The sequence below is a fragment of the Typopeltis vanoorti genome, chromosome 24 (assembly GCF_054136105.1).
Source record: "Typopeltis vanoorti isolate ZY-2024b chromosome 24, IOZ_Tvanoo_1.0, whole genome shotgun sequence".
Lineage (NCBI taxonomy): Eukaryota > Metazoa > Arthropoda > Arachnida > Uropygi > Thelyphonidae > Typopeltis > Typopeltis vanoorti.
Window position 1 is genome coordinate 6,458,026 of NC_143572.1, and position 15,301 is coordinate 6,473,326.

Below are 15,301 nucleotides of genomic sequence, written 5' to 3' on the forward strand. Positions count from 1 at the left end.
AAAATGATTAAATATGAAGGTATAAAATATTTATGTACATTAAACAGTTCACGAACACTTGAACAGAAGGTTTAATCCTAGATTTTTGAGTAGCTATTATTATCCTACCCATTTATGAAATGGGAAATGAAACAGTGTGAGAATTATAGAGAAATTTACCTACTGAACATTCCAGGAAAAATTTATGTTAAGTACACCTGAGAAAAATATAAGAAAAACTGTTAAAGGAAAAAACTGCTGATGAAAAAGTGAGGTGTAGGTCAAACAGGGATTGCCAAGATTTTTACTGTATGAAAATTGTCAATAAGTCAAATTATTATTATTATCTGAGCCCTCCAGAAAGTAAAAAAACTCATTGACGGAGGCTATCCATCACTCATACTAGCTATCATACCTCTTCTTAAACTCATTTGGACTAGACACATTCACCACTTCAACAGGCAAACTGTTCTGCTCACTCACTGAGCATAACAGTGAGTGGGGAAAAAATTTAACTCCCACCCTTTTCTTAATTGCATGCAAACTTAACTTTCATGGATGTCCTCTTGTTCTCTTTCTCACCTTCCATATAATAAAAAATTAATCAGTTGATATCCTATAACACCCTTTCAGAAGTTAATAAACCTCTATTATATCACCGGAGTGCTAAAGGGTCAAAGCTGTATAACTGAGAGGAGACCTCCACATAACCTTTAAAGGAATGCAGAGGCTTCTGACCTAATGTCCAATCCTCACCTTCTTGTGGTGCACCTTGTTAGGTATCTATCTGGATGCTGAACGAATGAGGATGGGCTGGCAATTTGGGATTTAGTCAATTAATTGTATTCTTATTGGCTTAAACCACAAATGTAAAAGGATGGTACATGATAGAATTTCATGCCAGTTGGGGCATCACCCGGTTAAACAAGGGCCCATTGTTTTCACCAGGAAACCAGGGCAAACTACAAAAAGTCAGCTACTGGAACAAATCCTGAAACATATCCCAACTCAACATCACCAGAGTTCAAGATCAGCACTATCAACATAAGAAGCCTGAATGGAAAAGTAATGGAGCTAGTTGAAAACTTGGATAAGTACAAGATCAACAAAATAGGGGTGATTGAAACAAAAAAAGACAAAAACTGGTGAGATATTTCTGAGCTAAAAATAACAAATATTATATTCAGGCAATGACAATCATGGAAAAGAAGGGGTAGCTATAGTATTCAATACTAAATATGAGGTTAATCTTCTTGAATGGCAGGCAATATCAAGTAGAGTGATGGGGGCAAATATCAGAATGGGGGAACTGGACAATAAGACCTATTTGTGTCAATGGTCCCACAGCACGTTCTACTAAGGTAGAAATGGAGAAATTTTTTTGAGGCCTTAGAGAAAGCAACTGACACAATGAAAAGTTCGTCCTTGTTGGGGATCTAAATAACAGTAGGAAATGATTATCAGACATACAAAAATATTTTGGGAAAATTTGGAGAAAAGAGCAAAGCTAATAATAATGGCAAATACCTGTTGGATTTCTGCTCAGGACATAGACTGCTTATTATTTACACAATGCTCCAACATAAAAATATGCACAAATTCACATGGAGAGAAGATGCAAGGAATAAGAAAAGTCTCGTTGATTATGTTATTGTTGATAGTGATGTTTTCTCTCTGGTGCAGGACACTAGACTGTAGAGAATACAGCAGGATAAAATTGAATTTCATATTGAAAAGAACATGTAAGAAAGTTTTAAAGCAAATAAAAGTTGAGCAGCTCTCAGATGTGAACTGTAGACTGAAATACATGAACATTATTCAAGAAAAACAAAGAGTTTGAGAACAGGAACCAAACCTTGGAGATTCAGTGGCAAATCCTGAAGAAAACATTGATTGATTCAGCCAGAGAGGCATGTGGTGAGGTTGTTTGCAAGGATAGAAAAACCAGAACTCCATGGTGGACACAGGAAGTTAAAGAGGCAATGAAGGAAAAGAAGAAAGCATATCGAAAGTTGATGACAAACAGTCAGCTTGTACTCTTAAAGAAGACTGAAACAAATGTAAGAAAGCTAAACACTGTGTAAAAGTAGCTAAACAAAAGTCATGGGAAGTCTTTGGTAAGAACGTAGAAAATAAATATCAAGAAGGTGGCAAGATCGACCCCAACATATTGGTTACTTCTTTTAGCAGGCATTATTCCTACAGAAGTACGTAGATTGAATTCTTTAGTCCGTGAATTCCAAAAAATTGCTGGTAATCCGAACCTACCTATTCATCAGGATCTCCCAACTCTTAACGTCAATAGATTGAAATCTCGCCATCCATCACTATGAGCAGCAGAAGAACTAGTGTAAATAATTTTAATCCTTTATCAAAGTGGGAAGAAACATGGAAGGAAAATATGAAAGAACATTTGCATAACATCTTTAAAGGTGATCAAATCATCACAGGATCAGATCTACCTCGCAAAATATGGACGGTACTAAATAGAATTCGGACAAATCATGGCCTATGTGGAGATACTCTCTATAAATGGAACAGACAAACATCTCCAGAATGTGACTGTGGTTCAGAAGTTGCATTCTGTGACAGACTATGCAACATATTGTAACAGAATGCAACTTCTGTGCTTATCAGAATGACTGGAATGACTTTTTACAAGCGGCTTCTGAAGCTGTGACCTGGATTACGACCTTAGATCTGAATTTATAATGATATATATGTTACTTTTAACTCTTATTTTAATTTTCCAACTTCTTGGATTAGATCTGTGTTTTCCTTCAAAGTTTTAACTTGAAATATTTTAAAGTCTTCAATTCTGTTAATATATAACAATATCATGATTCTCTTTTTTAACATCATGTTTTTGCCATGAGCTATGTATGTATGGTGGCAAGATATTCTGGAGGTTGTTGAAGAAGCTCAGAAATGAAGGAAAGATTGCTGTAAAAGGAATCAGAGATGATAAAGGTGACATGAAAACAGGAGAAAATGATATCCTTGAAGTATGGAGTAATTACTTTGAAAAATTGCTAAATGAAACAAGCAGTGATGACAGCACAGTGGTAAAAAATACTCAACAGACAAGCAATGAAGAATACATATCCATACTTGAAGTAGAAAGAGCCATCAAAAGCCTGAAATGTGGAAAGGCAGCTGGAGTAGATGATATTCAATCAGAAATGCTAAAATATGGAGTTGTGCTGAGAAATGATGGAAATGTAACAGAGAGCTGTATTTAAGTTTTGTAGATCTGGAAAAGAAATATGACAAGGTGCCAAGAGAAAAGCTATTCAAAACACTACAGTTGTATGGTGTCAATGGAGCATTATATCAAGCAATACTTAGTCTTTATTTGAGTTATAAGTCAGCCGTTAGAATTGAAGAAGTGGGAAGAATAGGAAGTATAGAAAGATGTAGGAAGTATAGAAGGAAGTATAGGAAGATGGTTTAATATTAAATCTGGTGTCAGACAAGGATGTACATTATCCCCTCTGTTATTCATTATCCATATGGATCACATTAAGAAGGAAAGCGGTATTAAACCTGGTGTCAAAATTGGAGATGTTAATCTCAGCTCTTTACTTTATGCAGATGAAGTTATACTTCTAAATAAATCCAGTACAAGTCTGGAAGATTCCCTGACTAAATCGAATGACTGTTGTAATAGATATTGTATGAAGGTCAGCAAAAATAAGACAAAGACAATGAAAATAGGCAAAAGCACTGAAAATATCAACTGCATTGTGAATGGAAAACCAATAGAACAAGTAAACATTTCAGCTACTTAGGCAAGATTTTTAGTGACGATGGTAAATTAAATATGGAAATAGACAACAAAATCAAGAAAGCTGGTATGGTAGGAAGTCAACTGAATAAATTTATATGGAATAAGAGAGAAATTAGTCAAAACACTAAAACAGCTGTATACAAGACAGCATTCAAACCAGTTTTAACTTATGAGTCTGAGAGCCGGGTTAGAAGTAAAACACTTAACCAAAGACTAGAGACCACAGATATGAGAGTCCTGAGATATATTAGGGGTGTGAACAGATGGCATCAATAACAATATCATATTAAAAACGAGGATATTAGGAAAGAAAATGACATTGTTAGCATCCAGGAATATGTTAGCAGAGCTAATCTCAGGTGGTATGGTCACTTAATGGTAGAGGAATGATTAGCAAAACAAGTGTTCTCTGCCAGGTTGGCAGGAAAAGACCCAGAGTAAGATCTAGATATATGTGAATTGATACAGTAAAATGTGCCTTAGAAGACACAAATATAAGATCTGATAATGTTGGAGTCTTGGCAGGTAACAGATTGATGTGGAGGAAAATGTAGATAGGAAGTTAGTGGTGATATACGTTTTTCATGTAGTACTATCATATCCCGTAAACCCTCGAGGGTCCACATCAGGAATTTGATGATGATATTATATCATCCCATTTTCTGCTGTTTAACAGTGTTTGCAATTCTGCATACTATCAATTGGTCCTCATAATTCACATTCCATAACCCTGATATCATCTGTATTTACTCTCTCCACCCTTTTCACAGCTTTCTTATCCCCTCTGAAAACAGGAGATCAAATTTGTGCATAGTAGTCCAGATGCAATCATATATCAAGGCATTGTAAAGAGGCAAAATGATTTCCTTATCATTACATATCAAACTTATAAAATGGTTTCTAGCTTTAGTAGATTTTAAAAATGGCATAGGATAAGGTACAGAGGAAAATTACATATTCTAAATGGAATTTTATATAGAGCAATACTTAGCTTCAAATTAAGGTTTAGATCAGCACTTACAATTAAAAGAAATATATGGTTTGACATTAAAATAGGTGTTAGACTGGATTATGCACTACCTCCACTGTTACTTATAATTTATATGGACAATATTGTTAACAAAAGTGACACTGAATTCAATATTCAAGTGCAGGATATGCAGATGATGTTACCTTCTAGTGCAAACATATAGCAACTCATGCATCTTTAACCAAATTAAGTAATTACTATGATAAATAAGCAGGGAAAAAAAATCAAGCATGTATTATCAGTAGAGAACCTATAAAATGGATAGCATATTTTAACTATTTAAACAAAATATTTAGTGAAAATGGCAAACTATATACAAACAGGTAACAGATGTAAGGTTGATATAGTAGGGGAGCCAGTTGAATAAATTATGAGAGGAAAATTAGCCAAAATACTACACTAGCAGTATACAAATAGGTGTATGTTTAGTGTTATTAACTGAATTAAAAAAAAAAAATGCAGTAAGAGAATGTCACGATTGGTGAGCAATGAGGATTTTTTTTAAACACACTTTTTTTTTTTTTTTAATGTCAATCTCACACAGAAGACACTGGGAAATGTACAATATATCAGTGCCATGTGTGAGCTTAGTCAAGAAAAAAAATTTTGATAATGATTTTGAACAGAGGATTAGAAGATAGAGTGAGCAAGAAATTGTTTAAATAATAATTATAAGATGATTTTTTCAGGAAATAGTGATCAGGGAAATGAATAAGAAGCAAGGGTATGAACACTGATCACAAAAATAAACACCTCGAATGGTAGACAATTTCAAGTGAAGAATGAAAACAAATTTAAAAATTGGAAAATTCAAATTATTTATGTAAGTAGTTTAACTGAAGGCCCTAGCAAAAATAAACTTTTCCAATTGAGATAAGAAGAGAATTTAATAAGTAGAGTAAGGTAAGAAAGTAGATGAAATATGAGGAAGAAGGGAAAGTTGAAAAAGAATGGAAAAGTGTAATTTAAAATAATATTGTGAAGTGAGGTTATTCCATGCTTAGGAGCATGCTAGACATGTGCACAATGAAAGTGTTTTCAGGAAGTAAGATTCACAACATGCTATCTGCAAGCAGATAGAACAAGTGGAAGGCATGATTGTATGGTCAGAACAAACTTGAAAGGAGATAAGAATAGGTATGAGAAAAGATATTAAAGTATTAAATATGGTGAAAAAAGAAAAGCAGAAAAGTAAAGACTAAGCTTGTTGCCAGACATGAGTAAGATGTGACAGAGAGCTGTGATTACAAATGACTATGCACAGGAAAAATGGCTTGCATTATATGTTGATGTATGGGGGTGTTTTTGATTGTAGAAAGGATTTGTACTTATATGATGGATTACACTTGGATTTGGTGTTAGAGCTTGAGGAAATTGCTGTTCAGTGAAAGGGCGAATACAGGCGATCAGGAAAATTAAGCATTACAGGGTGGCTGTATGAAAGTTTTAGACATGTGCAGTAGGACGAGAAATCGAGATTTTTATATGGAGGGGAGAAATGATGAGACCAGCTTCATTAGAAAAGGAAAGAAATAAATGTGGCAATGGAATTAGTTGATGTAGGCTGCTTATTTGAGTGAGTCAGGTTTTAAGAGTTAACTGAATATGTATCAGCTAGGTGGCTCGTTGTCTTGGATATTAACTAATGCAAGATTCATCAGGAGCTATGAATTTTTAGCATCGTTAGTAAATGAAAAATGACCAAATATTACTGGCATTAGTGAGACATGGCTAACAAAAGATGATATTCTTACAGGATGATAGACAAGATAAAAAGATGGAAGAATATTGATAATACCTCTAAAGAAATTAAATTCAACCAGATTAAAGATTATTCCCAGTGGTAGTGGGAGGTAGTAGATAAGTAGATAGTTTGTGTCTGTTCAGTGTGAGATAAAGACTAACATAACAAAATGTATAGGTGGATGATGCTAGCTGGATGAAAAGGTTGCATATGGTGTATCATATTGATGGTAATGGATTGCAGGAAATTGATGAGGCTAGGAAATTGGAGATAATGGGGACAAAGAAATGAAGTTCAGAGGGCATATTACAAAAGTGGGTAAAATGGCCCAAAGGATTACTTGTATTGAAAACCATGCTAACAAGTAAAGATAAGGAGTTATTATCCCTTTTTATAGGCCTATGATTTGGCCACACCTTGACTACTGCACACAGATTTGATCACCTGGGTTTCTTGGGGACCAGGAGGTGGTAAAGAGTATTCAGAGACAAGTGACTAAGCTGGTGACAGATCTGTGGAATGCTCCCTATGAGGATAGGTTGAAGGTTTGTGGGTTACAAAGTTTAGTTGATAGGTGGGAAAGAGAGGGCATGATAGAAACTTTTAAGATATTAAAGGGGATTTATAAAATATACACAAACAATTTTTCAATATATGAAAAGTAGCCAGAGAACTAGAGGCCATCTGTGGAAGTTATGTAAGAGTGGTTAGTAGAAAGGTTATTTTTTACTTGGTAAGACTATAATAAATTTAGTTTAATCCTTTATCCAAGTGAGAGCAAACAAAGTTTGCACCTGAATATATCTTCAAGACTGAATATGGTGTTGTACTATCTTACCTGGGTAAGTAGTACAACACCAGGCAACTCATAGTAATGCATAACATTATACATATCCGCAAGGAGATGTGTTTTGCATTATGGGAGATACTGGGATAGGAGTGTTGGTAGCTTGCTCCACCTTTGCTACGAGTTGCCTGGTGTCGTACTACTTACCCAGGTAAGATAGTACAACACCATATTCAGTCCTGAAGATATATTCAGGCACAAACTTTGTTTGCTCTCACTTGGATAAAGGATTAAACTAAATTTATTATAGTCTTACCAAGTAAAAAATAAACTTTCTACTAACCACTCTTACATAACTTCCACAGATGGCCTCTAGTAGGGATGTGTGGACCAGATTTTTGGAGAGTGGTGAATGAGTAGAATGAATTGCCAGAATTAGTTGTGAGTTCCCTGACCATGAATGAATTTAAGGAGATGTATGATTGTGATTGTTTGTTTTGTGTGTATAATAGTTAGTTTGGGTCACCCACAATGAGTTTCTGGACTGCATGGATGGAGATAGTGTATAATAACAATATTTGAGAAGGGATTAAACAAAGTTAATAAGCATAACCAAACTTGGGGAAGAACAACCTGTTCTGGGCAACCATGGTTGTCAGAGCCAGATTTTTATTTACTAAAAAATAGCTGCAAAATCTTAGAAACAGGTGCATATGAATGCGAAGAGTAAAGCTTTTCACAAAATGCTACAATTATGTGATATAAACAGGTCATAATATAGAATAATACTCGACTCATACCTCAGTTGCAAGTCAGCAGTTATGGTCATGTGTTAAATCAGATATTAGGAAAGAGTGCATATTATTCATCCTTTAAATGAATCACACTATAAAGGAAAGCACCATTAATTCTGATGTTAAAACTGGAGATTAAATTCAATTATTTTTCTTAAAAAAAAGAACAGTAGTAGAAAATTTTCAAAAGAAATGCAAGCAGGAATATATATCAATACTTCAGGTAGAAAAAGCCATCAAAAACTTGAATTGTGGAAACGATGGAGTAGATGATATTCAAGTAGAAATGCTCAAATATGAAGGTATAAAAGTTTTGGAGTGGCTACACTGCATAATTCAGAGGGGCCCGGTCAGAAGGTCGAATTACAGATGATTGGAGTAAGAGCTCTCATAGTACCCATCTGTGAAAAAGGAAGTAAAACTGAATGTGAGAATTACAGAGGAATTTCTCTGCTAAGTTCCAGGTAGAATGATGCAAGATGAAAGGAGGCTGACAAAAATTGTGAAAGAGAAACTTGAAAGACATGCTAGATTCAGGCCAAATAGAGGTTGTCATGATCAGATTTTTACTTTCTGACAAATAGTTGAGAAATCATGGGAATATGAAAGGATCTATACATTAGTTTTGTAGATGTGGAAGAGGCACAAGACAAGGTGCCCAGATAAAAGCTTTTCAAAACTAATTATATAGGGTAAATTAAATATATAGAGCAATATATAAGTGATATTTAAGTTGCAAGTCAACAAGAATTGAAGGAAATACAAGAAGATGGTTTGATGCAAAATCAAGTATAAGACATGGATGCACATTATCTCCATTCTTATTCATCATCTATATGGATCAAATTATAACATAGAGTGGCATCAAACCTGATATCAGAATTGGAGATATCAAACTTAGCCCTTTGCTTTATGCAGATGATGTACTCCTAAACACATCCAGTACAAGTCTCAAAGATTCTTTAATTAAACTGAATAGCAGCTGCTATTCAATTTGACATAAACATCAGAAATAAAAACAGCCAAAACTATGAAAACAGACAGGAACATAGAAAATTTCAGCTGCATTCTGAATGGAGAACTTATAGATCAAGTAAAATCTTTCAGCTATTTATTCACTGTTTTTACTGAAGATGGAAATTCAATTTGGAAACAGACAACCGAATATGTAAAGCTGGTATGGTGGGGGTAGTTGCTAAAAAGAGAAGTTGAGAGAAATTAGCCAAAACACTGAACTAGCAGTATATAAGACAGTGCAAAAACCATTTTTAAGTTATGGATCTGAGAGTTGAGTTAGAAATAAAGCACTTAACCAAAGATTAGAAACAACAGATATGAGAATTCTGAGAAAAATCAAGGACCTGAACAGATAGGCATCAGTGTCAGAATCACATTAAGACATTAGGAAGGAACTTGACACTGTTAGCATTCAAGAATATGTTATGCTAATTTAAGGGTGGTATGGTTGCGTAAACAAAATGGAAGAGGAAATGTTAACAAAATAGGTGTTTGATGCCAAGATGACAGGAATAAAAAATCCAGAGGAAGACCAAGATGTAGATGGATTGATTCAGTGTCTTAGAAGACTAGATATGACATTATTGAAGTGCTGACAAGTGATTCACTAATTTGGAGGAAAACTGATGCTAAGAGATTAATAATAATGTAACCTTACCCATGTCATGCTATCATTGTAGTCTGAATATCCCTAGAGGGTATATATCAGAAATCTGATGATGATGATTCAATTCTCTTCTTAATGTAGATAATGTTATAATTAAAAATAAATCCACCACGAGACTTCAAGAGTTTTAACAAACTGTATAACTGGAGTGTTAAATTTGAAAAAAATTGAAAATAGGCAGAAAGAAGAGAAACATTAAATGCACTCTCAATGTGAACCTTAGCAGAACAAGTCAAATATTTCAGCTGTTTAGTCCAATTTTTAGTGAAGATGGCAAATTAAGCATGGAAATAAGTAATAGGTAACAAATCTGATATGTCAGCTGCCAGATGAATAAATTTTTAGGGAATAAGAGAGAGAAATTAGTGAATATACTGAACTTACAGTATAAGACAGTATCTGAAGTAATTTTAAATTATGGATCAGAGAGTTGGGATGGAACTGAAAGGTGCCTAAAGCCTAGAGATCATAGATGTGAGAGTATTAAAGAAAATCTGGAAAAGGAACATGGAACAGACATCAATGTTAGAATCGCATAAAAAAAGAAAAAAAATCAATAAAGATATTAGAAAGGGACATAATTTCCAAAATGAGTGAGCGTAGCTAATGTAAGGTGGTATGAATCACAATTAAACAGAATGAAAGAGAACCCCATCCCCCCAAAAAAAGGAAGAGAAAGATCTAGTTTGATTGATGCAATTAGTAGTGAAAGTCTGAAATACAGGATTTGACAATATTCATGACCTGACAAATAACAGATTAATTTGGAAGAAACCAGATATGAAGTTAGTAATAATGCCAACCTAATAGCACATTAGTATAATACTATCCTGTACACGCCTGTTTATGGCACATATAAAGAAAATATATTCTCTATCTAATAATAGTTTAGTTTGCTTGTTTGATGGTTGGTAACATGGCCACTACCTTCAGATGTTCTATATTTGTTTTAACACTTGCAAAAATGCATAATCTATTTCCACTGGACATGTAAAATTTTATTTCCCATTCCTCCATGCTAATGATTATGAACCGGACATGGGTAAATAAAAATTGGAAACATACAGCACAGGATCATTTTGATTCATTTTACAAGGAAAAAAGGAGAGAGAGAAAAAGTGACATTCTATCTAGTGCTCTATGTATGTCAAAGCTCTAGTACTAATATGTATAATTATTTTTTTCAATTTTTTGACAATGGCATTTAGTTCAAATTTCTAATTTGTACAATTAAAAATATACCTGTGGATAGGTTTTTTCTGCTCTGATTTCCTTGGGATTTGAATGAGGGTTGTAACCATTTAATTCTATTAAAGTTTTGATCTTGAGGGAGAGGAGCACACATTATGTGCTCTATTAATTAAAGACATCACATGTCCCAATTTTTTGAGACGTGTGATGAGCAGACTTTTGATGAATGTAATCCACCAGTAAAGGTAGATTTTCAATAAACACTGGTCAACAAAGTACCACAGGCTGTGTGAGTAAGAAGGATGTCCAAGAATGGTGTAAACTACTATCAGCATTTTCTTTTTCCATGGTGAAATAAATGCGTGGGTGAAGGCTATTGATCTGATAGAGAAAAGTGGTAAGTTCATTTTCAGAATGAAGCCAAACAGCAAATCCATCATTGACATAATAAAACCAAAGAGAGGATTGAGGATGAAAACAAGGCATCTTCTACATGTTCAAAAAATAGTTTACAAAGGCACAGACAGAGGGCAAGTCATGGTAGTGCCTTCAACCTGTGTATAGATCTTGTTTTTCCAGCTGAAATATCCTGATTATATAACAAATTCTAAAATCTTCACAACATCAGGAGGGAAATCATCACATAGCAAACTAATAGTGTGAGATAAGAGAATGTTGGTAAATAAAGAAACAATGTCGAAACTGACTAACACATGACTTGTATTTGAATATTCTTGATTTTTTTGAGAAAATGTGTGGAACTCTTGATGAATGATCTGAATTGTCCAATATGAGCAGTTAATAAACGTGACAGAAATTTAGCAATTCTAAAGGTGGGAGAGTCAATACAATTTACAATGGGTTTTACTGGACAACCTTCTTTATGGCTTTTTTGAGAGACCATATAAATGAGTAGCCCTTCCAAAATGGGTGTGTAACTTATACAAAGTATTTTGATCCCAGCTAACAATTTTTTTTTTCTTTTATATAGAAAGAAAAAAATAAAGTTCTGAACCTTAAAAGAGATAAAAGGATGGAAGAAAGTGAATATGATTGGTTTATGTTATGTTATGATGTTTAGAGAAAACTGGCAACTAAAATTGAGAGTATTTTTGTGACTTTTAAAAGAGTAATGTTTGAATCAAGGATTTCAGATCCAAAAGTTTTATTTCTAGTTCTCTGGAAAGAAAACTACTTTAATAAATTATTGGATATAAAATTGGGCAAATAATAATAATAATATATTTTAAATGCATTTAGAATGAGACTGAATATTCACTAGCCACTTATCTCTGATAAATCACCTGTGGCAAGTGGATTTCTGGAGCTGTGATTATTACATGTTTGGTAGAGTTTTAGAGCAGAGTTTCTCAATTCTCTAAACTTTATCCCATCCATGTACTAATACTAATGTACTATAGGTTTATAACTTTTAATGGACAGGATTCATATAAAAAACAGTTGCTCTGTTTCTTTATATATACTCCTTATGATGACCTATGAAAGTCTGAAACACTGAGATAACTTTAATGTTAAAATTATTTTTACTTCAAACAGTAGCTGCATGCACAAATTTGTTGCAATGAATCACAAGACATTTTTGTTTACTTACTTTACACAGTAAATCATTTAGTTTCTTTAGAGCTTCATGCTTTATAACAAATTACTACTTATGCTTGATGCCATACAATTTAATTAGTGTACTTTTTTGTTTAAAAAAAATCAAATTATAATGAAGATCTTTATCAAACTGGTTCTAGAGGAGCAAATATACTAAAAAAATCATTGTGAACAGAAGATGCACACATTCATTTTGAGTTAGCAGTAGAAAACTGATGCCTTGTGTGTCTTTGCATGTGTGCATGCACACACACACACACACCATATCATTTGCTATAGGTTTTGTAACCTTTTCATGTATAGGAGTAATATAAATATATACATATATAAAACATCAGAGCAGTCATGAACACTGGTTTACTCCAAGCCAGCCTTCAAGTAATAGATAATCAACAGAAAAGAGATTACTGTATAAATCATTTTCCCTCCTTAAGTAGAAAAATAAAACCGGAATGCATCATTTTTTAACTGTGCTCAAAATACGTTTGCGATATGACAAAAAAATTTAAATCTCTTCAGAGAATGAAAGAAATTAAATTTTTATGGTGTATAAATGTAGCTGAGCAAAGTTCCTTTTCTTATTATTATGTTACTCTGTAATAACATTATATAAATTACCTTCTTTTGTTCTATTAACTATTTAGTTTTTAACACTAATTTACTTGAACAGCAACTCTAAGATATTTCTTTCATTATTTGGTTTGCTCTCTCTCTCGCTGCATACTTCTAAATAAAAATCTCAGAAAAAAATGGGACATCCTGTATAGATACAATAATGCAACACTATGCATATCCTTGGAATAATATCTATTTTTGATATTTAAAGGTATATTGATCATTCACATAAATCATCCATGGGGATCACAGTTGAGAGGAAGACCAACAGAGTGCCTCTTGAGGAAGAAATAAAAAATTCCTGCTTGAGCCATAACATCCACTGTACTTGCTGTCAGTAAATCAACAGGCACACAACCAGAAGAATTACTCCCTGGCCTAAGAACAGTTGGACCAAACACTGTAGCTAAATTGTGGAGTGACATTTTGTTTGTCGATTCATGTTGATTTACCCTAAAATATAAAAATAAAAAAGTATATAATTTTTGTCAAAAGATTTTATATATATATATATATCAAAAGATTGATAGTTCACTGTTTTGTTGCAAGAAGTATTATGTTGGTATATCTTCCTGCACTACCAATCATCATGGGTTTAATTTTAGATTTTCACACGCAGTTTTTATTTATGAAGTATATTAAAACTTTTTTGAAAATTTAATAATTTTTTAATCTTTATTTTGTCAGAAATAGTATTTAGTTTATATTTAACAAGTTCAATGACTTTTATAAATTTTAAGAAAGAAAAATATCAAAGAATGAAGAACAAACCATTCTAGTGATGGATTTTGTTGTATTTATGGCTTCATTCTGAAGCCAAAAATACAATATCATCAAGATGATATATTTGAACACTGGGATTTGTCAATTATTTTACTATTCCTAATAACTATTTTTTTTTTTTTTTTACAATGTTGTGAACCCTGAATCCTGATGAGTATTCCTCATAGTAATAGAAAAGAAAATAATTACACCCAAACATGTAATTAATAAATCCTTTCTTTCAGTGTTGCAAGGTGATCAGCATTCATTTTAGAAATTGTGGACTTTACAACCATGTTATAATCGGGGCGTTTCGATCTTCATATTAAGATCTGGAGCATATACAAATATACAGGGCAAGCTGAGTTACATTACACATAGTAAGCTAAAGAAACAATGATTTGATCACCGGTTATTCTACTGGCATGATACTAGTGAAGAAAAAAGAAAAATACAAATTAATTATTTAGAAACCACATCAAGCTAAATTCTATTTAAGATAACATGAGCAAACATTCTTTCATATTGATAGTTTTCTTTCAGTAACAATAAAGTCCTATTTTTAACATTACAATTGTTATTTTTGATTTAGGATTCTGGATTATCTACAGTCCTGTTTATAGTTAACTCTTAGAGAGGAAGGTTCCGTGGGTCGAATATATGCCTTCCATATCCCAAAATCCCAAGCAAATGGAAGGCACATATTCGAACCCACGGAACTTTCCTCTCTAAGATTAAACTATAAACAGGACTGTAGATAATCCAGAATCCTAAATCAAAAATAACAACTGTAATGTTAAAAATAGGACAGCATTGCTACTGGAAGAAAACTATCTATAAGAAAGAATGTTTGCTCATGTTATCTTAATTAGAATTTAGCTTGATGTAGTTTCTAAATAATTAATTAATTTGCATTTTTTTTTTTTCACTAGAGGTCATGCCAGTAGAATAACCGGTGATCAAATCATTCTTTCTTTAGCTTACTGTGTAATATAACCAAGCTTGCCCTGTATATTTGTATATTCTCCAGATGATCTTAATATGAAGATCAAAACGGGGGGAAATTAAAAGAGTTATTTATAACACAGTTGTAAAGTCCATAATTCCTCAATTGTAAATTAATAAGGATTACAATAAATACCTGCAAGTAACAAGTGAGAAAGAAAATCAAGACCGGATGAAATGACTAATATAGAAAAAAGTGGTAGATTATGAAAATTTAATAATGAATAAAAAATTTGTTAAAAATTAATATTCTCTTTGAAATTTTAATCTGATTTTAAAAATGTTTTTTTTTTCATGAAA

At 33.0% G+C, this 15,301-nt stretch overlaps 1 protein-coding gene across 1 annotated transcript in view; it reads right to left on the reverse strand.

Annotated features, from left to right (window-relative positions):
• Window positions 1-13,467: 13,467 nt before the first annotated feature.
• The window catches only part of RhoGAP1A (Rho GTPase activating protein at 1A), a 587,523-nt gene continuing 585,689 nt past the window's right edge, over window positions 13,468-15,301 (reverse strand). Inside the window, exon 24 of the mRNA XM_090414103.1 lies at window positions 13,468-13,687. Within this exon, the coding sequence (XP_090270229.1) occupies window positions 13,468-13,687 (220 nt within the window). The remainder of the gene's footprint in view (window positions 13,688-15,301) is intronic.